General features: G+C 34.6%; 2 protein-coding genes across 2 annotated transcripts; one reads left to right on the forward strand and one right to left on the reverse strand.

Annotated features, from left to right (window-relative positions):
• Positions 1-1,672: 1,672 nt before the first annotated feature.
• LOC144957464 (prefoldin subunit 5-like) lies at positions 1,673-9,794 on the reverse strand. The gene is made up of 5 exons (XM_078888744.1): positions 9,666-9,794; positions 7,998-8,126; positions 6,503-6,577; positions 4,748-4,853; positions 1,673-2,718 (listed from the first exon to the last, which is right to left on the reverse strand). The coding sequence occupies exons 1-5, from the start codon at positions 9,750-9,752 to the stop codon at positions 2,639-2,641; spliced, it is 477 nt and encodes a 158-aa protein (XP_078744870.1). The 5' UTR covers positions 9,753-9,794; the 3' UTR covers positions 1,673-2,638.
• A 429-nt stretch (positions 9,795-10,223) lies between these two features.
• On the forward strand, positions 10,224-26,405 carry LOC144958126 (E3 ubiquitin-protein ligase RNF113A-like). Its single transcript, XM_078889861.1, has 10 exons — positions 10,224-10,441; positions 14,622-14,713; positions 16,633-16,755; positions 19,899-20,009; positions 21,008-21,117; positions 22,077-22,183; positions 22,842-22,931; positions 23,623-23,716; positions 25,001-25,107; positions 25,715-26,405. The coding sequence occupies exons 1-10, from the start codon at positions 10,354-10,356 to the stop codon at positions 25,765-25,767; spliced, it is 975 nt and encodes a 324-aa protein (XP_078745987.1). The 5' UTR covers positions 10,224-10,353; the 3' UTR covers positions 25,768-26,405.
• The last annotated feature ends 962 nt before the right edge of the window (positions 26,406-27,367 follow it).

Below are 27,367 nucleotides of genomic sequence, written 5' to 3' on the forward strand. Positions count from 1 at the left end.
ATTTGACCGTTTCCCTCCCAGTCAAGGACACCGGCCAGGGCGAAGACAAAACTAAGTAATCCCATTCCAAGACAATGACAGAATAGAAAGCAACTGGGAAAACATGTAAAAGGGAATAGAAGACACAGCGTTATCTCCTGCCCAAGGAGCTCAAAAATCCCAGCCAGATCAGCGGGGACAAATAGACAAACATGTTTGTTTGTTTTTAAGGGTTTTACGGCGCTTGCAACACATTTAGGTTATATCAGCGCCAGTAAAAAGGAAGAAAATGGGATAGTAAAAAGTTCTAGAATTACAATTAAAGCACCCAAGAAAAAGTAAGACAAAGGGGAACTGAGAACAAATAGGGATCAGATGTAGATTCCAAGAGCATACCACCAATGTACTTAGTTTGAAATCACCTACAAGTCTCATCCAGGCACAAGCACAAAATCCAACAAAGAGGAATACACTCAAATGCTTACATTATACATTCAAAATAAAAATAATAATACATAACAGAGAGATGATTTACAAGGAAAAAAATATCATCTCCCAAAACAATAACTATGCATTTGACTGTTTCCCTCCCAGCTAGGACTCCGGCCAGAGCCAGGACAAAACCAAGTAATCCCATTCCAAGACAAAGACAGAAATCATGTTGGAAAACAGATATAAGGGGATAGAAGACGCAGTATGTACCTCCCTGCCCGCTAAAATAGACAAACAGATAAGGTGGTAAAACGTGAGTCCTTGCAAGCAACTTGTCAGAGCGGTGTTCATGAATTTTCAACAATTCAGGTCCTCAGTGGAAATTAACACTTGTTTTGAAAAGAGCTCCAAAATTCTTTAACAGAGATGCCAACCTCAATTACAGAAAAGGTGAAATTGTGAAAAACAAAGGCATTATTTATATAAATAAATCACTCGATTTTTGTCTGGCGAGGACTCAATACTCCAGACCATTTCTCATCATGTCGATATCCCATCAAGTCTATGTTATCAAATATAAACCCAAATATGTTGTAGTCAATACATAACAGGCTTTTTAAAAGTTCAAATCCATATCTGATGACTACCATTCCCTGAATTGTCCCAACAACTACTTCTTCTTTCAGCTTATCCCGCATTTTGCTGGGTTGGCATAATGAATGCCACATCTCCATGCATCTCGGTTCAGCGCACCATCTTCCTCCTCCATGCACAGTTCCTTCATATCATCCTTTACCTTATCCCACCATCTAGTCTTTGGGCATCCCATTTTTTGCTCCAACAACAAATTGCTTAAAATCACCCACATGACCTTCATGATGACAAAAAAGCATAATGTGGAACAAAAATAAAAGCATAAATTGATTTTAAAATCTTAATAATACACTTTTTTGGCATATAGTTGGTAGCTCTGCTTTAATACACATATGCTCTGGCATCAAATATTATACCTTTTTAAATTGAACTAAGACTAAGAGTGTTTTGTTGCTATTGTTGGGAGTCCAAATCCCTGTGGCTTATACATTATATAAATTTGATTTCTTTTTTTACTTTATTCAGCAGATTGGAGTAGCCACATGAATATCCTATAAAAAAGCACGGGTTAAATACAACACAAGCGATCAAAAGAAAAAGTAAAAATCCAAAACAAAAAAATCAAATCGACTCCTTAAAATTTTTAAAAACAAATACACGAAAACAATTCTTTCATAAATTAAAAAAAGGCATTCTTCCATTTTATTTATATACAAAATAAAATCCACACTTCTATTCGTCTCTTCCAATCACAGCAAACATGGGGGAGAAAAGGCAATTAGAGTTACAGAAATCAGGTGTAATTAAAACAAACTGAAACAATCACTCGTTAGGTTTCAAACTAATCGCAAAGTTTCATGTTAAAAACCTTAGAAATTCATTATTTTAAAACATACACAATACTCAATTTTTAAGTACATCATGTAACACGATCAGAAATAACTCAATGTCATTAAACTAAACATGATCAGAAATAACTCGATGTTATTAAACTAAGAGCTAATTCCAAAACGCAAAGAGCTTAACCAATAGAATTCTAAATAACAATTGAAAACGATGATAGGGAAAAACAATATCAGGTCATGTAAAAGAATTTATAAACTTGAGCAATTTAATCATATTAATGTCATCACATGCCACAAAATCGGATCTTTTTTCTAAGGGGGAGGGGGTGGGAGTGGATGGGAGAGAAGAAAAAAAACCCACACCAATCAAACATGCAAGATTTCAAACAAAATTTTTAACATTCCCTATCCAAAATAATCAGGATTGATGATTCAAACTGTGTAATTGTAGAAAAAACAACAAAACAAAACAAAAAAAAAAATATTCTCTAAAAAAAAAACCCTCCCATCAGTATTGAAGCGGCAACAGAATGGATTGGAATAATAAGAAATACAATTTTCCATTTTAGGACCATTGTCAATGTAAAACTACTCTGGGAAGATGGATCATTTTGCTCAAGTTAAACATCACACAAAGTCAACAAATGGACTGAAGCCAATAGTCTACCCCATAGTCTTAAGACAATAATAATGATGAAAGCCACACAAACACGTTTATTCAACCACACCATCAATGTAAAAATTTCATTTCTGCTGTTATTCTAATTTGTTCATCACGACACCACACATCACTTTGATCCAGATCCTGCCGTCTGGGCATTGGCCGCCATATGAGCTTGGACTTTGGATTGTAAAACCTCTCCGATAACTGAAAAAAAATTAGAAAAATTATTTTTTTAAAAGGTGAAAAAGAAAATTAGAATTTCTTCCATATATACAGACTCTGCTAATGTATTAAGTATTATCAGTGCTGAAAACCTTATTACAATAACACCCATCAACTCTTCGTCTTAGTAAATAAACCCCAGTTTAAAATAATGCATATTGACCGCTAACCCTCCACCTGGCACTGAATTGAACTTGTATTGAGTTTGGTCACCATAACATGTTACATCACTTAAATAATAGAAAGGAAAAAAAACCCCAGAGTAATATGCAAGAGATGCTTTTATGTTATTGGTGACCCTCTTTAAATTAACCAAAAATCTACTTCTAATCTTGACTTACTTAAAAATAACATTTTGTCTTCTTATATTTCATAATATTACTGCCTTTAACGATGATTTTAGAGGAAATTGTACAACCGGGGTGCTATAACAGTTTTTAATCTATATAATATTGAATATATTGAACCTTAGATATAGCCCTCCCAAGGTCGGGCAATACCTAGGTCAGAAAATCCAATACAAGGAAAAAAAAAACTATACATCATAAAATAAAAATTATAAAACCCCCAAAACATGTTCACTTCAAAAAGTATGATGCAATAGCTATTTTAACCAATGATCGTCACAAGAGAGAAAAGCAGGAATATCAGTTCACTGCAGATGACTTGTCCTAATAATCGCAATGTATATTTCCCAATCTCCAGCAACCTGTTCACTGCCTTTCTCTGGAAAAACATGTATCTAAAAATTTGGTCAGAAAACTCATCCTTCAAAAATCTATTGATCTAAATGACCCTCATCCTGGCAAAAACTCGCACAAGGTCCAAGGTTTGAGATTTTTTGCCAAGTCAAATAAGGGTTTTTTAAGGGTTTTACGGCACTTGCAACACATTTAGGTTATATCAGCGCCAGTATAAAGGAAGAAAATGAGATAGTAAAAAGTTCTAGAATTACAATTATAGCACCCAAGAGAAAGTAAGACACAGGGGAACTGGGAACAAATAGGGATCAGATGTAGATTCCAAGAGCATACCACCAATGTACTTAGTTTGAGATCACCTATAAGTCTCATCCAGACACAAGCACAAAATCCAACAAAGAAGAATACACTCAAATTCTTGCATTATACATTAAAAATAACAAATATAATAACACATAACAGAGAGATGATTTACAAGGAAAAAAATATCATCTCCCAAAACAATAATTATGCATTTGACTGTTTCCCTCCCATCAGGACGCCGACCAGGGCCAGGACAAAACCAAGTAATCTCATGCCAAGACAAAGACAGAAAGCATGTTGGAAAACAGATATAAGGGGATAGAAGACACAGTATGTACCCCCCTGCCCACTATGGGAGGTCAGGATCCCCACCCAGTCAAATAAGGGTCATCTAAATTTTAATCGAAATTTGAAGTACAAGATTCCTGGTCAAATTTCTCAACATGTGTCATTCCAGAGTGCGACAGATCACTGGTTCATGTGTCAAAATACAAGAAAAACAAACAAGTAGAAACTCTACTTTGTAAAAAAAAAAAAATCTTGTTTATTTATTTATATCATCGTAAATGTTCACAAATTTGTATAAATCTGTAATAAAACAGTTTGTCAAAATACAATATAACTAAATTTTCCTTTTTTTTAAATGCTTTATTTTTTCCCCAGTAGTTGCAGTATGGAGTAAATTTGCATTAATAAGGAAGTAAATGTTAAAGTCACAAAACATCTTTTTAAAATATTCACATGAAAAATAAAAAACCTAAATAAAAAGAAAGCCAAATTACTCAAGCAACTAAAAATAGCAAATCCACCCCCCCCCCCCCCCCCTAAAAAAGAGAGATAATATATCAAAACACGATGAACAACTCTCACTACTTTCAGCTTTTGTGAAGGAGGAGAACAAAGTAAAAACTAACAAAGCTTTTATAAAATTATAGAAAGATAAAAGAAACAAAAATGTTAAAAATAAAATAAAAAGAGAGGAAAAAGAAAAGAGAAGATGTACGAACCTTGCTTTGAACGGAATTTCTCCTGCAGGACAGGTTGCACTTTTTCAATATTCTTGGTCAGGTATTCAATCTTTCTCTTGAAGAAAGCCTTTGCTTGTTCTCTTGTCTGCCACATTAAGGATAGAGAGAATGCATTGAAATAAGTTTAATGAAATTCCGATGAAAAAAAAAAAATTTATATATATTAACATTGGTCTTACATTTTACAAAAAGAAAATTTTCCCCTTTTCAATAATAATAATAATAATAATAATAATAATAATAATAATAATAATATATACTTTATTCATTTTTTTTTTTAATGGAAATTCGTTTACAGATGTGGCATGCATGAAAATGTATAAACACAATGTTGAGAATCTGCTTTGAACAACAATGTTGTCTTTTGTTTACAATCAAGATTGGCAAAACTCATAGAAAATAAATAAATAAAAATTCAGATTCTTCCCTCCCTATTTGATGTAAACAAACTCACGACAAACCAGAAAATGACATTCTCCAAACTAGTGCCAAGCACACAAAAAAAAAAAAAAAAAAAAACCCAATAAATTGTTTCCATTTCACAGTTCACATGAGCTAATGAAGTCCATAACATCAATACACTAAGCTCAGACTGACCTGTCGCACGCACAACTACGAAATCAGAAATCATTATTGATAGCCCAAAACAAGGGAGGAAATTCAGTAATAATAGCTGAATTTAGTAATTCTGATTGAGCAAAGCAACTTTACTCAGGGTTGCCGATTCTTATCTCATCTTAATCCTTTCAACGCCAGGAACTCATAAGGCCCAGTTTCCCTCCATATGCTCATCACTTTATCTGTTGTAATATGCTGTTGCCATCTTATTCTCAATACTCTTCTGAGACATTTGTTTTGGAAAATGTCCACTCTTCTTCCATCGCCTTTGTTCCATATTTTACAGCAATCAAGTAATATGTTTGCCGATTCAGGAGGCAAAAATTTACCGAAGTGTTACAGGAAAACATCGAATGACCCCTATTTGAGCACCGAACTGGAATAAAAATACATTAGGTACATACTTTTTTGTTTTCCATTCTATAGTCGATTGGAAAATCCTGAGGTTTTTTAACATTCATAATTCGGTAAATATATGAAAATCGGCAACCTTGTTCACTGATTTTCAGTTGCCATGCATAAACCAAAAATGGTCAAATTCCTAAGAATTTCAGCATAACCTGTATTTACAAGACATCCTTTGTACATTGGCTGCCCCCCTTTTAATCAAATTGCCACTATTTTGAGGACAATAAAGATATATCAATATTTAATCAGGCCTTAGGCCTTCAATATTATGACAGGGCCCATTCTACGGGCTTTACATTGGCTACCAGTCAGGGTCCATATAGACGATGAGCTTTCTCTCCAGACTTTCAACGCTCTGAACTTGCATGTTATGGTGACAGAGCATTCAGCACTGCAGGTTCCACAATTTGTAACACTCTCCCTCGGGTCTGCTTCTGAAATCTGCAGTTTTAAGAAACACCTCAAAACTTGCCTGTTTGACAAATATCTATCGAGCTGATTGGGTTAATGACATTAATTTAGTTAGAATTAAATGTGGCAGTGTGTTGTTTGTCTGAGGGGAAGTGATGTTCGTGTGAGTTTGATTGAGCATGGGGTGTATGCTTGTGATATTCATGCATCAGTAAATTGTGTGTAACTTATCTGTGTAAAGCGCTTTGAGACTTCGGTGTAAGACACCTATGATTATATATCTCAACAATTACTCACCATGGACACATAGTATCCTGTACCGATATCTACTAACAAGTCATCTTCGTCAATCAATTTGCCTGGAACATACATCTGATTTAGTACTTGTCAAGGATAAAAATTTAACTAGAAAACAAAACCAAAAGAAACAAACAAAAATGTATATATATATAGATATAAATAAATTTTAAAAGAAAAATATATAAATAAATCTTTTTAAAAATCCATAGCAGAAAACCTAAAACTGAAATTTTAGTTACCCATGTCAAACTCAGCTACTAAGTCGCAAAAAAGCAAACTCTACTTCAGGCTTCCTCAGAAGAAACATTATGCAGAAGGAGGGAAATAAATTAAAGTGCCACAAAGCCTTTGTTAGAACCACACTAGAATATAATAGCTTGGATTTCTGACCCGAGTAAATAGGACCCCAACCACAGATCAGAAATCCAAGAAATCAAACGGATATAAAACAGAGCAGTGAAATTTATAAAGATAAAAAACAAAAAACTGAATAAGATCTTTAACCACAACAACAGAGAAGAAAGTGTGAAAAAGCGACAATATGATGCAAACACCTAAACGACCAAGTGTAATTACCCCTCGATAATAATTAACAAAATAAGAGGAAGTTATCCAAGTCTAAGTTCCACACACAAGGCTGGATGTCCACTTGTACTCAATCTCACATCTCCAACGAAAGAAAAAATACTGTAGTCTGTGAAATCTACAAAATTGAAGTTACAGACTAAAACGAAGAAGAAGAAGAAGACTAACTGATTGGATTCGCCATTTACAGCACTGCTTACCAATATTACCAATCTGTAAAGCTGTGATTTGAGATGCAGAGGAGGTCAAATAGAAAAGAAGTAATAAGGTAAATGGCGGTTGTCTTGTCTTTATTCCCAGACAAATCTGTGATTAATCAATTTCACAGCTAGACATGCAGGAGAATAATAATATAACATTTCTTTTTATTTGCACAGAGTCTAAATTGTAATAATATTAATACCATTATTTATAATTCGCTGTACCAAAGACATTATCTTTTATTCTAATCCTAGATGAAGATGGATAGAGGAAAAAAACCAAAACAAAACAAAAATAAAGAATATTGATCAAAATGCCCCTTTGAAAAAAAAAATAAAAAAATCAACTTTGCAGCTATCAATGTTTCCTGACAATAATGAAAAACATAGAAAAGAAAAAAGAAAAAAAATCACATTCAGTAATTGTGTCGACAATGATGATGACAAAAAGTGAAAATGAAAAAGGGAAGTAAATTTTGAACGATTGCCCTTAAGCCCCATTTTTACTGCATCAACCCTCACAATTGATATGAGAAACTATTATTGATACTTGAGTTAACTTCTGGAGAGCGGGGAAACTGCACCTTTTGTTCCACCATGCAAAAAGTCTCTGAGTAAAAGAGGAAACTCCCCAGCACCGAATAATTACATCAATTAATGAAATTCTGTTCCTAGGAACTCAATAATAGTTCAATAATAAAGGATACAGAAGCAGTGAGTGGCACAAGGGTTTCTGATCCAGCTTTTCCAAGATTTGCGACAGCATCTTCAGATTCTGTGAACTTGCTCTGGGCAACTTTCAGCTGGTTGATGGAGTTGGTCAGAAACTCAACTTCCTGGTGAGATGGAAAATCAAAGAATATAGAAATTAAAAATTACATTTCACAGTTCGCCTTAAACTGGTTAAATTGTATAGATTAAAAAAAGAGTTTTTAAAAAACACCACACACATACACACAAAACAGTGAGACTCATTGCTTGTATTTGCATTGTAGATTCTGTGGCTGCACATCGGGTTAAATCACCTACCAAGATATCACCTTCGCACCACCACAACCCTCTTAGCAATGACAATGAATTTTTCTCTCCAGATTGCAAAATAAATCGTTTCCACCAAGAGAGCAGTAAGAGTATTTCGACTCGGGGTTCAACTAAGCTATAATCGCATAGCCTGATTGAATCTCGCCTTTAATGGTAAAATTGTATTGATTAAAAATAACACAAACACACTGACACGCGCCCTCAAGGCAGCGAGGACCATCCATTGCTTGTTGTATTGCAATGACCAACCAGTTACTGTGTACGTAGATCCTGAGGCTAGGTGCACGGTTACTGTATAGGTAGGTAAACCCAAAAAAAGGAAAGAAAGACATCAAAATAAAGGAGAGAGAGAGAGACATCAAAATAAAGGAGAGAGAGAGAAAGAGAGATCTCGCACCCACTCCAGAACAAATTTTGCACTCATTCTAAGGGACTAAGATTGATCCCGGCTGCAATCAAGATTTTTTTCTGACTCCCCCTGTCCACCCAGCAATAAATGGGTAGTTCAATTAATTATATGTAGTGGAACGTACTGCACGATAAACTTGACTCGAGTCATATCCAAAGGGTAGCAAGCAATTGTTATTTATTGTCCGTTTCGTGCTATAGAAACCAGGACAAACTCCAGCTCCATGAGCCCAATACCTCTGAATGACTTTTTATCATGAATAGCATGTTTATGCACCAGACAACATCCAATGAATGATGATTGACATCAAAGATTCTGCAAGGAATGAAAATTACGAAATAATTTCAAATATAACTTTTGAAATTCATCAAGGATCATGATCATCTAATTCCGAATCTATATTTTTAGAGAAAACAGACAAATGCATCTTCAAATATCTATAAACTGCTTTTGACTGTAGGATTTAGTTTTTTTCCATTTAAATTTATTTATGGTGGACAACTTAAATGTGCCAAATGTCTGTTCCACCAGCCCATCTCTCTAGGCCCTAGTACCAGTGTCTTAGTCTTAGTTTAGTTCTAAACCAGGCAAGGTTTGGTTTAAGTTTAGGGTTAATTGAGGGAATATTTGGGTTGTCTCCCATAGCACGAAGAACTTTCGGAAGGCCTCCCTCTCTTTATGGTCTAAATAGATCAATATTAGTCGTCAATTTTAAGTGGGCAATGTGGAAGCCAATGACCAATGCCAATGACGCCAACTCACCCTACTCCTCACTCACTCAATCACAATCAATTCTCAATAACAAGTCAAGAAGAGCGAGTAACTTGGTAACGTCAAAATTTTGAACAAATTATTTAGATTAGATTAACGAATAATATATAAACAATTGAAATTTAACATTTGATTTATATCCAATACAATATACCTGTTCAAGCTGTTGAGACAAATGATTTAAATGAGGAATAGGCAATGTAGTGACATCTATTTGTTGAGCACCCGGTTCGTGCGCCATCTTGAATTGTTGAAGTTATTTTTCGTTTTCTGCCGAAATTTCCTTTTCACAATCAGGGTTGCCAGATTATTTTTCAACAAAATGCCAGGGGAAGACTCAAAAAATGCCAAAACACTCAAAAAAATGCCAAAGTCTGTTGACTCCCACCCCACTAAGAAAACTACTCACTTTTGATAGACAATTTACTATCATATCCTGGTGGCTTGCGTGTTTTCTTTTCTTTTTTTTTGAATTATACTAAATTTCCTGGTGGGGTAATGAAATAATTAAGAAAAGGTGTCATTTGAAGTATAATATACAAGAAAAGAAAATGCCAAATGAAAATGCCAAATGCCAAATGATTTTTCTAATGCCAAACGGTTTTCAAAAATGCCAGATTTTTGGAATCTGGCATTTAAAATGCCAAACTGGCAACCCTTTTCACAATTTTAAAATTATTTATAAAATCTGAACGTAGTTTTCAGCTATTCTGTAGAAACGAGACAAACCTTGGATGCAAAGTGAAAACGAAACTTGAACGCTTCTCGTTTGTTGATCAATCAATCGTTTCTTCCCTGCGTCCTAGCGTTGTATTAATCAATTTGATTATAGATAATAACAAATGAGCGACTCTGAGAAGAATGAATTTTCTTTCAAAAGTGTGAAAAGAAAAAGAAACATCAGAGGCACAAAATCAGCTGAACATAATGGTAATAATAAGGTTTTGATATTCGAAGTGACTATTCTCCTCACTCTCACCCCCGGGATGCTAGAGGTCTAGTCTTCATAATAGAAGTATAAAAAGTAGTCCACAATTGTTGTATGTTTAATCCAAAGGTTGTAATGCAGTAATTTGTTAAGTTTCTTGTCACAAGTTGCACAATTAAAAACAACAAAACCAATCAAATCCAAATCGCAAAAAGCCGGCGTCGACGTTTTTTTCGGTAATCCAATCGGCCGGGGGGGGGGGGGGGGGGGGGGGGGGGGAGAATAGAGGTAGCCTTTGATATTTTTGGCTGTGACTGTGGGTTTTGCCAGCAGACATATGTCCCTCAATAACGATGACCGATTATTGCCAGACACTGTCTGAGCTGGCAAGATAAAAAGGCCAGGCTTTTTTTTTTATTATTATTATACACAGACGGTGTCAGGTAATAAGAAAAGGCCAGGTTTTTTATATAGACAGACAAGTTGTCAGAAAAAAAAATTATGCAAAATGCCAAATTAGGCATGAAAAATACAAAATAATCTGAAAAAATGCCCGTGGTAACTTGTGTCTGGCAATAAGAAAAGGCCATATTTTTTATTATACACAGACAAGTTGGCAGAAAAATAATTATGCAAAGTGCCAAACTTGGCGTGAAAATTATCAAATAAATCAGAAAAATTGCCAGTGGTAATTTGTGTCCCAAATCAGTTAAATATCAAGTGATATTTTACACATAATGAAAGTAAATAGTGCCTAAATGCCAAATCCAGCTTTTAAAAAAAAAGCAAATGGAATCAATGAAATGTAAGTTTTTGACACTTTGAACTGAAAACGTCAAACTGGCAATTCATTCTGATCACAATTTGGGGGATATTGATAGTCCCCGACGAATCCTAGGCCCAGGTATTGTTTACCCCCAAACCAACCACATATTTTCTGTCTTCCTCATACAAAATAATACAATTTATTATCACACTTCCACAATTCTAGATCCAACAACATATCCGAGTAAGATTTGAAAATAACCATCAAAACAATGAATCAAAATTAGTGGAGATTTATGTAGCACATATATGAATTTTAAGTTACACAGATGTCGGTGTGGATAGACAGCTCAGTGGGTCAAATCACTTTCATTTTGTTCCTTTTTGTTGCACTGGTTCAAATCCGCTCACTCCCTTTTTTTCCCTTTCCAATTAATTATTTTATTTCTCTGATTATCGTTATTTTGCCTCATTTATTTTGTTTCTGAGCAAGATATTTTATTTTATATATGCAAATATATTTTTTTTTCTCTCTGACCATTTTATCGTCCTCTGAGTTTTTGTTTGTTTGTTTATTTTTATTTATTTATATTTTTAGTATGCACTTTTTGAGATCGGAGTGGAGATGAATATTGCAATATTCTATAGAAAGGGACCAAAAGAGAGAGAGAAAAAGATGTAAAAGAAGAAAAAGAAAGGGGGGGGGGGGGGGGGGGGAACATTTATCATTTGCAACACTCTGAAAAGAAAGAAGACCAAAAAAAAAGTAAGAAGGGGGCAGAGCCAGGATTCGAACACACAGCTTCAATTACGACAAGTCTTCTAAGACAGATGACTTACCCATTCAGCCACAACATCCATATGAATGTCAACGCATATTGTCTATATATAGTAACTATCCATCGACTGATTTATTGTTGGGTAATTTTATTCTTTTATTGGTATTTTATTAACTTTACTTATTGCTATGTGCATTAGGAACGTTTCCATATTCTGGAATGTGGATAAATGTTTAAAAGAGTGGAGTTTCAAAAAAGCGTCTGTGTATAATCGTTCATCGTTATTTATAGACATGTCTGGCAATAATCACAGCAGAATTATTTTTTTAAATAAAAAGTAATAATTACTTTTTACATAGAAAGATATGCCTTTATTAAAAACCTCATTGCGGCTATGTGGGCTAGTGGTATGACATTCGCTTTTGGATCGGATGGTCCTGGGTTCAAGCCTCGCATGGAGCATAGGCATAGTTGAGTCCTTAGAAAAGGCTCTTTACTCATATTCTCGCACCGTACTCAGGTGTACAATGAGTACCTGGCCGTTAACAGCGTTTCTCTGTACGAAAAATATTATAATATCGCCTGGCAGGCGTCATGTTCCATCCTAAATTTTAAGTGTTGCTGTTGGCCAGGGACTCTTTGTAAAGCACTTTGAGCATGTTTAGTGGATATTACGCTATATAAAAGCTCAATTTTCTTTTTTTTTTTTTTCCTTTTTTTTCTGTTAGATCTAGGATAAACGATTCCAAAGTTATGGTGATTTTACTACTCAAAATTTACTATTTTGCAATACGATCAAAATCTATGACTGGGAATTCCCCCAATGGACAGCCTCTCGATGAGAGGCTGATTATGGATTGAAATGGGACTTTAGCATGGAGAAAAGAGGGTTGGTCATTGGTGGCCAACAGTAAACATACTGTGTTGCCTTCAATCTTGATGAAATTTACATAGACATAGATGATTGAATTATCTAGATGCCTTTTCTTTTTTTTTTTTTTTTTTGCTCTTTCAATTTTTAAAAAAGTACACAAGTTTTAAAATGACGCAAATGTTATAAAATTATACTTTTTGAGATAATATGAATATATTGATATCAGTCATATTAAAAGAAAGCTTGATCTCTGCTCTTTAAAATGATACCTGAACCGTTCAGATACTGTAAAAAAAAATAATGTAACAGTGATTATGTGAAATTGTGTCATTCAAATTTTAACCTAAATTAGCGCTTCACTTTTCCAATAGCTAATCAGTACCTGTCTATAGATAGTATGCAGATGACGTCACTCAGGACTTTGTTATTGTTTTTGCCATCCGCGTTTGTGAGTTGTTCTCACTAAACTGTATTAACCAGACTATAAGAGTTCATGGTTACACAGAGTTTGTGTGTTAGTTCGTTATACTTCCGGATGGCAATGTTGTGAACTCCTTGGCCAAGTGCATTCTATCTATAGGCGTAATCAGACTACCTAATAACAACCTTTCACTTTAACTTCACTTCACTCGGGTCCAGGCTTACTTTTTAGGCGACTGCCGTTTTCATCATAGTCATATTCACGTCTGTGTTTAATCATTCGTGATTAAACATAGACCCGTCATTTAATAGCCACAGACTGGCCACTGGATTATAATTCACAGATGCTTGACAAATAAGTTTTGTCCAAAATGTCAAACTAGTCGTGGATAAAAGCCAAATAATCTGGAAAAATGCCAGTGGTAATTTGTCTCAAATCAGTAAATATAGCAAGTGATATTTAAAACAAAAAGAAAGTAAACAGTGCTAAGATGCCAACTTCAGTCTGTTTGTTTTTCCAGCCAAATGACATCAATAATATGCAAGTTTTTAAATCTAAACATTTTTTCAATCAGTTTAGTTTTTTTTATGTTTGTTTCTGTTTTTTTTTTTTTTTTTTAACTTTGGTTTTTTTTAAAGAAATATTTTTGTTCTTTCTTTTTATTTCTTTTGTTCTTTCTTATTGTTTGACTGATGATTGCTGTTTATGAACGAGATTATCTTTTAGTTTTTTGTTTTTTTCTCCTTTTCTTCTTCTTCTTCTTCTTCGTTCCTCTGATGGACATCTATGGCTGCAGTCCGATATCTGCTATGAAGTCTGTGGTCCGCTTTAGGTCCTCAGCCTCACCATAGAGCTTTGTGTTGAGTGTTGTAGGGGTGACCCAGTGGTTCGAACGTTGCACGTTGTATAATGGGCAATCCATAAGCACATGTAAAGTGGTTTCATGGTCGGTTCCACATGGGCAATAAGGGGTTGTTCCAATACCTAGCTTTGTAAACATATGTCCTCTTAGTCTATTGTGTCCTGTTCGGAGGCGGAATAGAGTGACTTGGCTACTTCGCTGAATGGTATGGATTGGATTTTTCTCCTTTTGTTTCTGCTCCTTTTGAATGATCTCTAAACACTTTGAGGAGAGACATATTTTCAATAAAGAAATGGGGAACCCCCTAAAACAGGGTCTGTCCGGTTTGTAGTCCTTTGACTACAAATTCATCTGATATGAGCCTGGTTTGGGAAAAAAATTGTTTTTTTTTGTTTTTTTTGTTGTTTTTTTTTGCCGCAAGTGATCAAGACAATATATTGCAATTCATTTTAATGACATTTCTCAATTGTGTTTTTTTAAGATTCTTCAAACAGTGATGACTCATCTGATGATGGGACTGTGGCTGTGAGGAAATTGCCATCCTCTAGACCGCGAGGCATATTCTCCAAATCAGTAAGTCACAGGAAATGTGTTTATATAGGTATTAGAAAAAAATAATATTTTTACTGTGATGATCTTAGTTTTTAATATACTCTGTAGTACTGTTTCCTCAATTTCCTCGGGACATGCAAACAATTTTGAGAAAACTTAGCCTTGCCATATCAGTATGGTCTCTGTTTCGTACCTGAATGATAGCTACTTTAAAAATCCACCATGTCATGTTATGGGGCCTTCAGCAAGCCACCTCTCCCTAGCTAAAAAATTTGCAGCGCAAAGACCAAATCGCTGAGCCACGCTGTCCCATAGTGTAGATTTGACTAGACTAATTAAACTTTGAAAGAGGTGATTTCTCTATTTTACAGTACCTCTGCTATATAAGGCTTTATTTAGGATGGCCTTAGTGAAGCCTGAGTCACATCGCTGAGACAGCTCTCTCTGTGAAAATGATTAGCTTTATATTTATAGTTCTTTTCAGAAAATTGTTGTTTGATCCAGCTTGACTTAAATCCCAATTTTATAGGTTTAAAAGCTCGAAGATTTGAACCCATAATTTTTAGATACTGAGGGCTTGAGACTTTTTCTTTTTTACCTTCGTTTAAATTTTATGTGTTGGTGGCACAGCTATATGGAGTCGGTGTTTTGTAATAGTAGCAAAAGGAAGAGCTAATGGGAGTGATCAGTGTCCAGATGCCAGGTGGATGACGACAATTCTGGCACCAGTGTTGTATCCCTGGGCAAGGTGCTTTACACACTTAGCCCCACTAAACTCAGGTATGAATGGGTACCTGGCTGTCTATAGACTTGACTTAATCCTCTTTGCTCCTTGTGGAACATAGGGCATCTACAAGCATCTGCCATCGGCTTCTGTCCTTGGCCATCTTTTTTGTTGCCAGCCATTTTCAATTCGTTTGACAGTGAGCGCCTTCATGTCTGTTTCGGGCGTTCCGCCTTTCGTGTCCCTTAAGGGTTCCAATCAAGGGACTGGTGGGTGATGTTGCTCCCTGGTCTTGTTGATTCTTAATTGTGTGACCGACCCATTTCCATTTCCTCCTCCTGATTTGGGTGTTGATAGGCTTTGGGTTTGACCTCCATAAATCTATGTTGGAGATGTGGTCTTGCCATTTGATTTTCCATATCATGTGGAGGCATTTGCTAACGAAGGTCTGAATTTTGTGAATAAGGGTGTTTGTGACTCTCCAGGTTTCAGATCCATACAGTACAACAGGTTTCACATTGGAGCCAAATATTCTAAGCTTAGTTACATTAGAGATAGCTATTGTTTTCCATATGGGCGACAAGGTGGCAAAAGTCTTCTGGGCTTTCCTTATTCTGGCTTTAATATCTTCTTTTGTACCTCCTGTTTCACTAACTTTACTCCCTGAGTGTGTGAAGTTGTTTAGATATCTTGAACTGGAGATCTTGATATGTGGGTTGGGGTTTGGTGTTCCTTATTAATCTGGCTAACCACAGTGATTGATATTCCAAAGATGTATCTTTACTAGAACAAAGAGGATGCCTCACATCTTACATTTTACACAGTGGAGATTTGGTCTCACATTGCTGGCTTGTGAAGCATTACGAGGTGCATTGAGCATGGTGAATTATACAGATTTTCATGTTTGTATTCATTTATTTTCTTCACCGCCAAGAATAAAACTTAAAATTAATTGACTTTGAAACTTTAAGCTGTAGCTTTCAGGTTTCTGGGTTTGAAAAATAATTGCTCTAGGTAGAGCTAAATGTCACAGTGGTAGTCTTTGCATAGTAACGTATAAAATATATATATACAAATTTTGACTCTGTGCCACGCAGTGTAGTCTTCAACCTAACTCAATTTGCGGCGATGGTACCTGGATTATTCCCTTCAAATTTTTAAAATATTGATTGAATACGATCTTTTTCATTTATGTATTGTTTTTAAATTTTTGCAGTCAAAATCATCGAAGTCAAGTAAATCATTGAAAGATCAAAGTGATAGTGATTCAGATGATGATGATGATGACGACACCCACGTCACTAGGGTATCTCAAGTGTATCAGTCCTCAAAGACAGCTGTAAGACTTGGAATTTTAAAAAATCCTTTTCTTTTCTTCTTCTTCTTCTTCTTCTTCTTCTTCTTCTTCTTCTTCTTCTTCTTCTTCTTCTTCTTCTTCTTCTTCTTCTTCTTCTTCTTCTTCTTCTTCTTCTTCTTCTTCTTCTTCTTCTTCTTCTTCTTCTTCTTCTTCTTCTTCTTCTTCTTCTTCTTCTCCTTCTTCTTCTTCTTCTTCTGTCTATAAGATTTTTAAGCTCTATAGCAATTTTTTTAAACATCACATTTTTAATTAAATATTTACTTGGTTTCTTTTTCAGGAAGTATATGACTTACTTAATAAAGTTATTATGATATAATTTTTTTTTTATTGATTCTTTTTTTATATAGTACTGTTTAATATATATATATATATTATATATATATATATATATATATATATATATATATATATATTATATATATATATATATATATATATATATATATATATATATATATATATATATATATATATATATATATATATATATATATATATATATATATATATATATATATATATATATATATGAGCCAAGGTCAAAAGGTGTCAATTTTTTTTCTCAAAATAAAAGTGACATAATAGTCCATTCATGTTTCTATATGTGTAGCAAAAACCCTGTACTTCTTGAATCAAAGGCCCTTTAGATAACTTTAAGGTCTAACGCAACATAATATTGTCAACAATGCCTTTAGGTTGCTGGTGTCACCTGTGACCGGTGACACCAAAATGAGACAAAAAAACTCAATAACCAAATGATTTTTGTTGAGTATCAAACTTTATTTAGTAAGTTATAGACAAAAAGACACAATCAACAACAATCATAGTACAATAATATTACCAACTATTGGAGAAAATGTTGCTTTTTGGTGTCATCGGTCACAAGCAACATAGAATGCAAATATATTATTTTATAAAAATGTTTGTACATTAACAACAACAACAATATTGCATATGCTTATTACCAGCAATTTTCAGAAACTTTTGGAATAAAATGTTGGGAAATAATGTGACCACAGCATATCTTATTTAGTGACATTGTGTCACTTGTGACATTAGACCGCTGACACCATTACTTATGTCACAAGCAATACCAAATTGCAATTTCGACAATATATCATTAATTTCGGTCAAACCAGTATAATAACCACAGTTAAATATGGAATTTAATAATATTTCAGAAACCAAAGACTTCAAAAATAGAAATATACATGGAAAATAGAGCATCTGAATGTGACTTGTGACATAAGACCGGTGACACCATTACTTGTGTCACAAGCAACACCAAATCACACTTTCGTCCATAATATATCATTATTTTCAGTCAAAAAATCGCAATAACCTACTCTAAAATGAAATTCAATAATGTTTTAAGAAACTAAATACTTTCAAATTGGAAATATACTTAGAAATTAGTAATACCATTGTTGCTATTACTTTGGTCAAAATCGGCACTAGAACGCAATTTTGCCTCAATAAATCAAGAATAGCAACTGAACACATGTAATATAGCCTGTTAAATGTAATTCAATGACATTTCAATCTTTGAAGAACATGAAAACAGAAATACATTAGAAACTTCAAACTTAAGTGTCACCTGTGACATTTTAACCAATGACACCAATGGTTACAAAAAGTACCAGAAGTCACACAAGCACTAGATAAATATCAGCCATGGTAATGAATTCATGTAACCATACTGTAACATCCGCCCTACTGCTCAAATCTGCTAGTTTGTAGTAATTTAGTGTGTTAATAGTAAATCAAATCAAATTTCTTGACAACCCTTCTTTTATCTGGATTCGTCAAAAGTTTGAGTTTTGTCTTTTTCTTGTTTGACACAACCCTGAAACATAAAAAATTAGAATTACAAGGAAATAATTAACTGTGTCAAAATCACAGTCTTATGTGAGATGTCATAATATCATATTTGCAAATAGAATAACAGCTGAAAACATAATTTTATGGTGGTACTTTATAATATCCAATATCAAGTGTTGCTTGTGACAATGTAAAATAGCGATGACACCAATGTTCAACTTACCTTTTCTGCCTGGAGCCACGCTGGAAAGGCAAATGAAAGTGCTGCACTTCAAAGATTGGTAAAAAGGGTGGATCAAAATTGCGAATCGCCATTTAACGAAACAAACTTCCACGTGTTCACGCATGCCGTGTTGCTTGTGACAAATGACACCAAAACCAATAAACCTCAATATCGGCACAACGGTATACCTTTACTCCAAGATTTGAGTTCAGATAGTAAATCTATGCTTTTTATCATAATAGAACATTTTATAAACATTAAACATGAGCTTTAAAGTTTCGTGTCGAGTCTTAGTATTGTGCTGTGTTTGATGACACCAAATGTCACAAGCAACACCAACTTTTTAAGAACTCTATATGAAACTTAATCAGATATGTAATATACTGCAATTGCGTTTAAACGTAAATTTTGACTTTATACTATTAGTCAAACTTCAATCACATGAGCTAAAACATCACATTTAATTTCTACATGATTTCTAAAAAGGTGATGCGTTGACCTCGTTTTAAGCACATGCCAAACAGCATTCAAATTTCACTTTCAAGTTGTTTTTTTTCATATTCTGTTGAACAGAGTATGTTGAGCTATCTCATTTTATCTCTTCTTCATATTATCAATTGATTACAAGCATTAACCCAATGAAAACAGCCCATAATTAAGTAAAAATCAAATTTTCTTAACACTGGTATCAGGCGGGCACCTTTTGACCTTGGCTCATATATATATATATATATATATATATATACATATATATATATATATATATATATATATATATATATATAATATATATATATATATATATATATATATATATATATATATATATATATATATATATATATATATATATTGGTTTCATTGTGTGATTGTATTATGGGTATAATATCTAAGTTTATTTTTTAACTACTTTGAGGATTGTAGCTCTATAAAGATGTGCTTATTAGTGTTATTATTATTATAAGTCAAAAGTAGGTAACAGTTTATCAATGTCCAAGTAAATTTTAATCTCTTGTACTTCTGGCTTTTACCACTATAACTACCATCATATTATTGTCATCTCTCATTATTTCATTGATAGAAAATGGAAGGTCCAGGAGACATGGGTGCAGCATCAGCCACATTAGAGATTGACACTGCCCATGACAGAGACAATCAAGCGGTTGTGGAACGAGCTCTTGAAGCGCAGGAGGTAAGAATATAAGATATTGTGCGGCTCCGCCAAAATGACGTATGTGAAGAAGTGAAAGAGAAAAAAATTGCCAATTTAGATAAAATTAAAAAATGTTTTATAAATTTTAGCCTACAATAAAGCAAAATGCACTCATTCACTCACACAATCTTCTCCAGGCCTACTGGTACTTGAGGCAATTCAAGGGATCTCCACCTGGTCCTGTCAGCAGCTATTCTTAGGACCACTTCAAGAGACAGGCCTCTCTGTTTTAGGTCCCTCTCCATGGTACATCTCCTGGTCTCATTGGGGATACCTCACTTCCTCTTTCCTTGGGGTGTCCATTGCGGAGCCTTCCTTGTCAATGTTTCTTCAGGTCTGCGACTGACATGCCCCAGCCATTGCCAGCTTCTCCTTTTAATAAGACTCTCCAGAGACTCCACCTCCACCCTAGCTCTCAGGTCTTCATTTGTGAAATTGCATTCGGCCAGACAATCTTGATGACTTGTAGTAAACATTTGGTTTGAAATACCTCGAGTTTCTGGATGATACTTTATGTGATCTTCCAACATTCTGATTCATAGAATAAAATGCTCAGGACATTACTCTTAAAAATCTTGATTTTAGCACTGGAATACAATCTCGTTGCTCTCCATATTTTGTTTGAAGGAAGCAAATGTCTGGTTTGCCTTACTAATCCTTGTTTTGATCTCTTCGTTACAGTCACTGTCCGTTGTCAGTTTACTGCCCAAGTAAGTGAATCCTTGAATATCTCCCAGAGGATTTCCATCATTGTGCACTGGATCTTTGTTTTAAGTGCTGATTCTCATGACTTGGGTCTTCTTGTTGTTTAGTTTTAGTCCAATTGAACTTGCTGCCGTGTGCAAACTTTCAGTTGTCTATTACATATCGAAATCCTAATGCAAGACCTTATCCAGTTAGGCATCTCTCCCTATCATAATAATGAAACAGTGAAGAGAATGCTTCCCACTGTAATTTTTTTCTTCTTCATTTCTTAGAAAAACGCTGGCCAGGTAGACTCTAAACTGTACGAGGGACAGAGCAACTACCATCAATATTACAAGAAGAAAGATACAGTCCACGGGAATGCTGCTAGCAGTAAGAACAGGTAAATAAACGATGAAGTTTATATCATAACAATTTAACCAGGAGCTAGATGCTTAACAGCTATTCCATTACAGCCGATACAAGTACCCTGTTTGTTTTTGTTGGGTTTTTTTTTGGGGGGGGGGGGAGGGGGGGGTTCAGACTAGAACATTTGCAACCTTTGTTACCTCTTATTGCCAAATACTCATCCATTCATGCATGAGTCAAGTAGGGTAATGCATGTAAAGTATTTTGCCCAATGGTTACTTTTCCAAATTCGAGTTAAGCGAAGTAATATGTGTTTTATTACCCAATGATTACTATTTGATTGTTATGCCAGCTAAAATTTGTGAGCAATGAACTGAACCAGATACAATTGATGAAGAGAGATTTATTATCCTGTTAAATATAAATATGTTGAAGACTAGATTTAAAAAAACAAAAAAAAAAACAACACTGGCAACAACAAAACAAATAACATCGATCAGTAAAAACTATAACGACAACAAAGTAACAAAGTCAGTGACAAGTCACAAAACAATAACAATAGAAAAAACAGTAAGAAGAAGAATTACATGATTCTGGTATCTAAATCAATGTATAGTTAATGCCAATGATATATTGTTAAATAGTTAATTTCATTTCTTCGATAGGGGCTAGTGGGGTCCTGATAGCTCAGTTGGTAGAGCACTCACTTCACACAGAAAGGGACCAAGATCGATCCAGTTGAAATTTTTTTTCTGGTCCCTTTGTCAACCCAGCTGTGATTAGGTAGCTGGGTCTGTTAGATCTGGCAGAAAGTACTTTGTGATAGACCGGCATCCTATCCAAAGGGTAGAGAGAAATTGCTATTGTACGTTCCACACCATAAAAATTGGGATAAACTCCAGCTCCATGAGCCAAATGGCTTTGAAGGGCTACTTTTTCATTTCTTTGATTTGTATCTTCCACCTTACACCTCCTACCCTTTTGTTTCACAAGATTTGGCCCAATGAGAGCTCCTACAAACATCCGGTCCACAGTGAGATGGGACTACCAGCCGGACATCTGCAAGGATTATAAAGAGACTGGGTTTTGTGGATTCGGGGGTGAGTAGGAATTATAGAACCTATTTTTTATTATTAGTATATTTATTTTTTTTTCGTTGTATCTATTTTATTAACCTTATGCTAGTTTTGTATCTGTCAATAAAGATTTTAAACCAGTCTCCTCTGGTAATTTTTAGTACTCGAAAAGGAAAATGAATCAGAAGTATTCAAGCCAACCTCATGAGGTCTCCCTGAATTCTCCTATATCTAAAACCAATAGATTTTTTCTCAAATTTTAATTTTTTATTTTTTGTTGTTGTTAAATATCTATAATTTTGATTTTCAACATTGAAGTATCAATTATGATTGAATTCTTGATCAACTTCTACAAACATGGCAACAATCAACAAAAGAACCGAACTTACATCTTCATGCAGACTGAAACAGACATCTTTTATACAATTATGAACCACCAATAACAGCGAAGCTGAAAATGTACAATGCCAAATGGAAATAAGAAAACAACAACAATTTCCTTTGACTTTCACTTTCCTGAAGATGGCGAATGCTTGAAACAAGAGTAGCAGAGATAGAAAAAAATTGCACTTAGATTATTTACCAACAAGTACTATTATTTCTAGATTATTCCTAGTTTTCACCAAACCTTCTATCGTTTACAGTATACTATTTTGATTATTTAATTGTTTTCACTTTTCAGATTCTTGCAAGTTTCTCCACGACAGATCTGACTACAAACATGGATGGCAGCTGGAGAGAGAGATGGAACAAGGGACGTACGGACTGAAAGGTGAGATTGATTGTTTCATTTCATGCAGTCAATGGGGATCCCAATAGCTCCATTGTTTGGGCACTCGCCTTATAAACAAAAGGACTTGTGTACTTCATGAGTGCAGAAGAGTTTGTTTTTTCTAACACCATGTTCACCCATTAATGATGGGAAAGCAGGGTCTTTTGTATCTGGATGAAAATAATTTGTGGGAGGGGGGGGGGGGGGGTTCATTTTTATTATGGTCTATATTTTTGTTTTGCAATTTTAGGTTTAGGTTGTTGTTTTTTTCACCAATTTTTTGTTGTTGTTCTTGCTTGTTTTTTGTTGTTGTTTTTTAATGGCAAAACATCATTTTATTTTTCAATTGGAATCATCATAATTTTTCAACATGAGACAATGAAAATCCAGTCAAAACTAAAGTTTTGGTCGGTAGTTCTATAGATTTGTAAGACTCATAAATCCAATTTATTTTGGTTCTTGAAGTGGTAAACGGAGGGCAGATATTGCTCACTGTTACTTGTTCGAGAGAATGCTTGCTTGACTCAAAGTATTTTCTCCCACATCAAGCAAAACCAACTACCAGGTTAGAAGACAAGTTACGTGAATTTTATTTTCATCAATAAAGTAAATTTAAATGGCTTGAACAAAATTTCCACACATCATCAATTTATGCTGGGTTTTTTTTTTCTATTTTATTATACTTGTGCAGATGACGAGAATTATGAAATCAGCAGTGATGAGGATGATCTCCCCTTTAAATGTTTTATTTGTCGGAAAAGTTTCAAAGACCCAGTAGTTACCAAGTAAGTTCAAGTCACATATCGCCTATTGCCGTGGTCTCTGCAGTTAATTTATTTTGGATCAAAATGTTCATAAAAGTAATCTTATTGACTTTATTAATTTGTGGCCAATCTTTTCTAAATCATTTTAATTTTGGCAGTTTTAAGAAGTAAAAGTCTAATTATTAGAAGCTTCAGCGTTAAATATGGCTGTCATGATATGGTTAGTGAGAGAATCCTAGGAATAAATTGGTTAAAATATGGAATGAACAAAAAATGAATATAGCAGCTTTTATTTTATTTATTTCCTTTTTTTTATTATAGTTGTTATATTCATTTTTGTTTTGTTTATTACTTTTTACAGTTCACAGCTTCTAGCAGCTAAGAATCACTTTAGTTCAAATAATATGAGAGCGTATGTTATCAATCGCTTGTCCTTTAAATGCAATTTTCTCCAACCTAACCTTGTTACTTTTGAAAGATTTTGAAAGAATTCGTCGAATTGCCACAAATGTAACGAATTGAAAATGAAATGAATATGTTTATGTTGTGTATATCACACGCATGAAAGAAAGAGAGGAAGAGAGAGAGAGAGAGAAAATAAGTAGGAGTGAAATATCTGGTCAATGTTATAGTTATCATATAACAAGTGTAACTAAATGACAAATTGCCATATTTATGGACAATAAAGATCTATTATTATTATTATTATTATTATTATTATTATTATTATTATTATTATTATTATTATTATTATTATTATTATTATTATAATTGAAGCTTGCTGCAGTTGAAAAGTAGATGATAAGCTGTTTCATCTGCTGAGCCTATTCGTGGAATCTACAAACCTGTGCGGCTATATGGTCTAGTCGTTGACACTCACCTTCGGATCGGAAGGTCCTGGCTGCGAGTCCTGCTCTGAACATTGCATAGTTTAATCCGTGGACAAGGCTATTTACTCACATTCTATCACCATACTCAAGTGTAATATGAGTACCTGGCCATTAACAATGTTGTCTCTGAAAAAAATTGTTATATTGCCTAATAGTAACAGGCATCACATATCATCCTACATGTTAAGTGTTGCTGTTGGCAAAAGATCCCTTGTACAGCGCTTTGATCACGTTGAGTGATATTATACTATATAAAAACTCCAATTTTAAATGATTTTTTAACGTGTTGGTTAAAAATAGAGGCTACACTCGATCATGGGTTCTTCAAACTACTCGGGACACAAAAAACATGGTTTGAGGAAACTGTACTTGAGTGTATATTATGGTTTCATTTTCTTCATTTTGTTTTCACCAGGTGCAATCACTATTTCTGTGAAAAGTGTGCTCTGTCGGATTACAAGAAAACCAAAAGGTGTTTTGTGTGTGCTGAGCCTACTGGTGGAATCTTCAAACCTGCCAAGGGTAAGTAGATATGTAAACTGCATCGCACAATCTTTATTTTTTGAAGAAGAATCATTAAAGGAATGAAGTTGACGTCATTCAGCTCTTTTTTATTGTTTTTAGACTGTCTTTTGTGTGATAAGTTCCTTCTGAGTTATATCAATCAGACCATAAAAGTTTAGGTGAGTAGATGTTGTGAGTATTTTACTTCAATGCATAGCATCAATTCATTTATTTAGTTTTAATTAAACTGGAACAGAAATGAAATTCGTCTTGGATTTTAGTTTCCATTAGGCCCATCCTATGCCTATTTATTTTATTTTTTTACCATTTAACAGTACTAAATACCGATTGCTTTTCACAATCGGAATATGACACCAGTCAATCGCAAAATAATTTGTGCCAACCAAATCTTACTGAGCAGTCACCCAATTATCACTGAGTGGAAATGGGTTCGGGCTGAAACCCGCCCCCCCCCCCCCTCCCTCTGAGCTTTTTTATCACCTCTACTCAAATTCGATGTTTATTTTTTTTAATTTGAGTCGATTGCCCCACTACTATCTGGATCCTGACTTAAGATAAAGTTTTCGATTATACTGAAATTAAATTTTTTTTTTTTAATTTTCAGATCTGATCGCCAAATTGGAGAAAATGAAAGACCAAGATGATCTCCCTACTTGATGTTTGTTGTCACCATCACCATACCAACTACAGTACTCATTGGATTCTAGCTTGCCCATCTCCAAAACGCTCTGCAATATGACACACTGGAGTTTGGTGACCGAATGTATTGGATTCCTTCCACGAGCATCAGATTTCAGCACCCTTTGATTCTAGCAAATCTTTTGGGTCTTTTTTTTTGTGCGGCTATGTGGTCTAGTGGGATGACACTCGCTTTCAGATCAGAAGGTCCTGGGTTCGAGCCTCGCTCGGCTCATAGTTGAGTCCTTGGAAAAGGCTCTTTACTCACATTCTCTCACCGTACTCAGGTGTAAAATGAGTACCTGGCCGTTAACAGCGTTGTCTCTGTCCGAAACAATTGTAATATTCCCTAATAGGCGTCATGTCTCATCCTACATGTTAAGTGTTGCTGTTGGCCAGGGAACCTTTGTAAAATGCTTTGAGCATGTTTAGTGGATATTGCGCTATATAAAAAACTAAATTTTTTTTCTAAGAGCATGCTAGAATTCAGAGAGTACTGTACATACCACAGTTGTTGCATGTCATCAACCTGATAATCTCACCTTCTCTCATGATCATTTAAGTTTTACAAATCTATCATTGTAATCAATTTGCCATTAAAGCTCATAATAAAATCATGTTTACGTCCTCTTTTGTTTGCATTTCGAAATTGTAGAAGAAAAAAAATATATCAAAATTTGATATTCAAGAGCTATTAAGTAGATATAATATGTTTAATTTAGGTTACATTTTAAAATTATGCATTTCCAGCCGAGTCGTGGTCAATGCAATTCACTGTTCTTTATTTATTCTCCCATAATATTGCCATCCCTTCGATCTCCAATTGAAGAAAGCTGAATGTTTGGGATGATTTTATCTTGTATTATAGACAAAACTAAGCAATCCCATTCCAAGACAAAGACAGAAAGCAACTCGGAAAATAGATGCAAGGAGATAGAAGACACTGCGTGACCTCCTGCCCACTATGGGGAGACCAAAGGACCCCACCCAGAGGTCTGAGGTTCAATCCCTACTGGCAGGCTGATTTTTTTTCCCTCATTGTCTGACACTGTCATACATCTCTTCATATTTTTAGTCTGTTCACTGGCACTAAATATCCTCCTCTCGTACTGGTTGATAACCTCGGCGTCTAAACTGCACTATAAATCTGACCGTTTAGTTTCCCGCTGTTCCGAGCGCCGACGTAACCTCACCCGACAGGTAACCGGGGTCAACAGCGGTCAGCCGATATCAATTCCCAGAACGTAGATTTGACGTGCATTGGGTGATACCAATGGATGATTTCCGTACCAATTAACCTCACGATCTTCGTGACGATGCAATTCCACCCAAATGCAAAGAATTCTCGCAGACCTCCTCTTTCCATCGGTCCAATTTTTATTTCAATATCTCCAGTACTTATTCCACAAGCCGTGATTCAAATTCACCTATTTTTCTATAGCATTTTAATAAAATTACTTGTAATTACCTCAGGATTCTAAAAAAACGTTGCTATAAACTTCTAATTTTTTTTGGTGTGATTCACAAGGCACAAGTTTTACTACGAAATGAGGTAAGTTTCATTTACTCTTCAGTTTTC

The sequence above is a fragment of the Berghia stephanieae genome, chromosome 12 (assembly GCF_034508935.2).
Source record: "Berghia stephanieae isolate SIO BIC M18660-M18661 chromosome 12, UCSD_Bste_1.3, whole genome shotgun sequence".
NCBI lineage: Eukaryota > Metazoa > Mollusca > Gastropoda > Nudibranchia > Aeolidiidae > Berghia > Berghia stephanieae.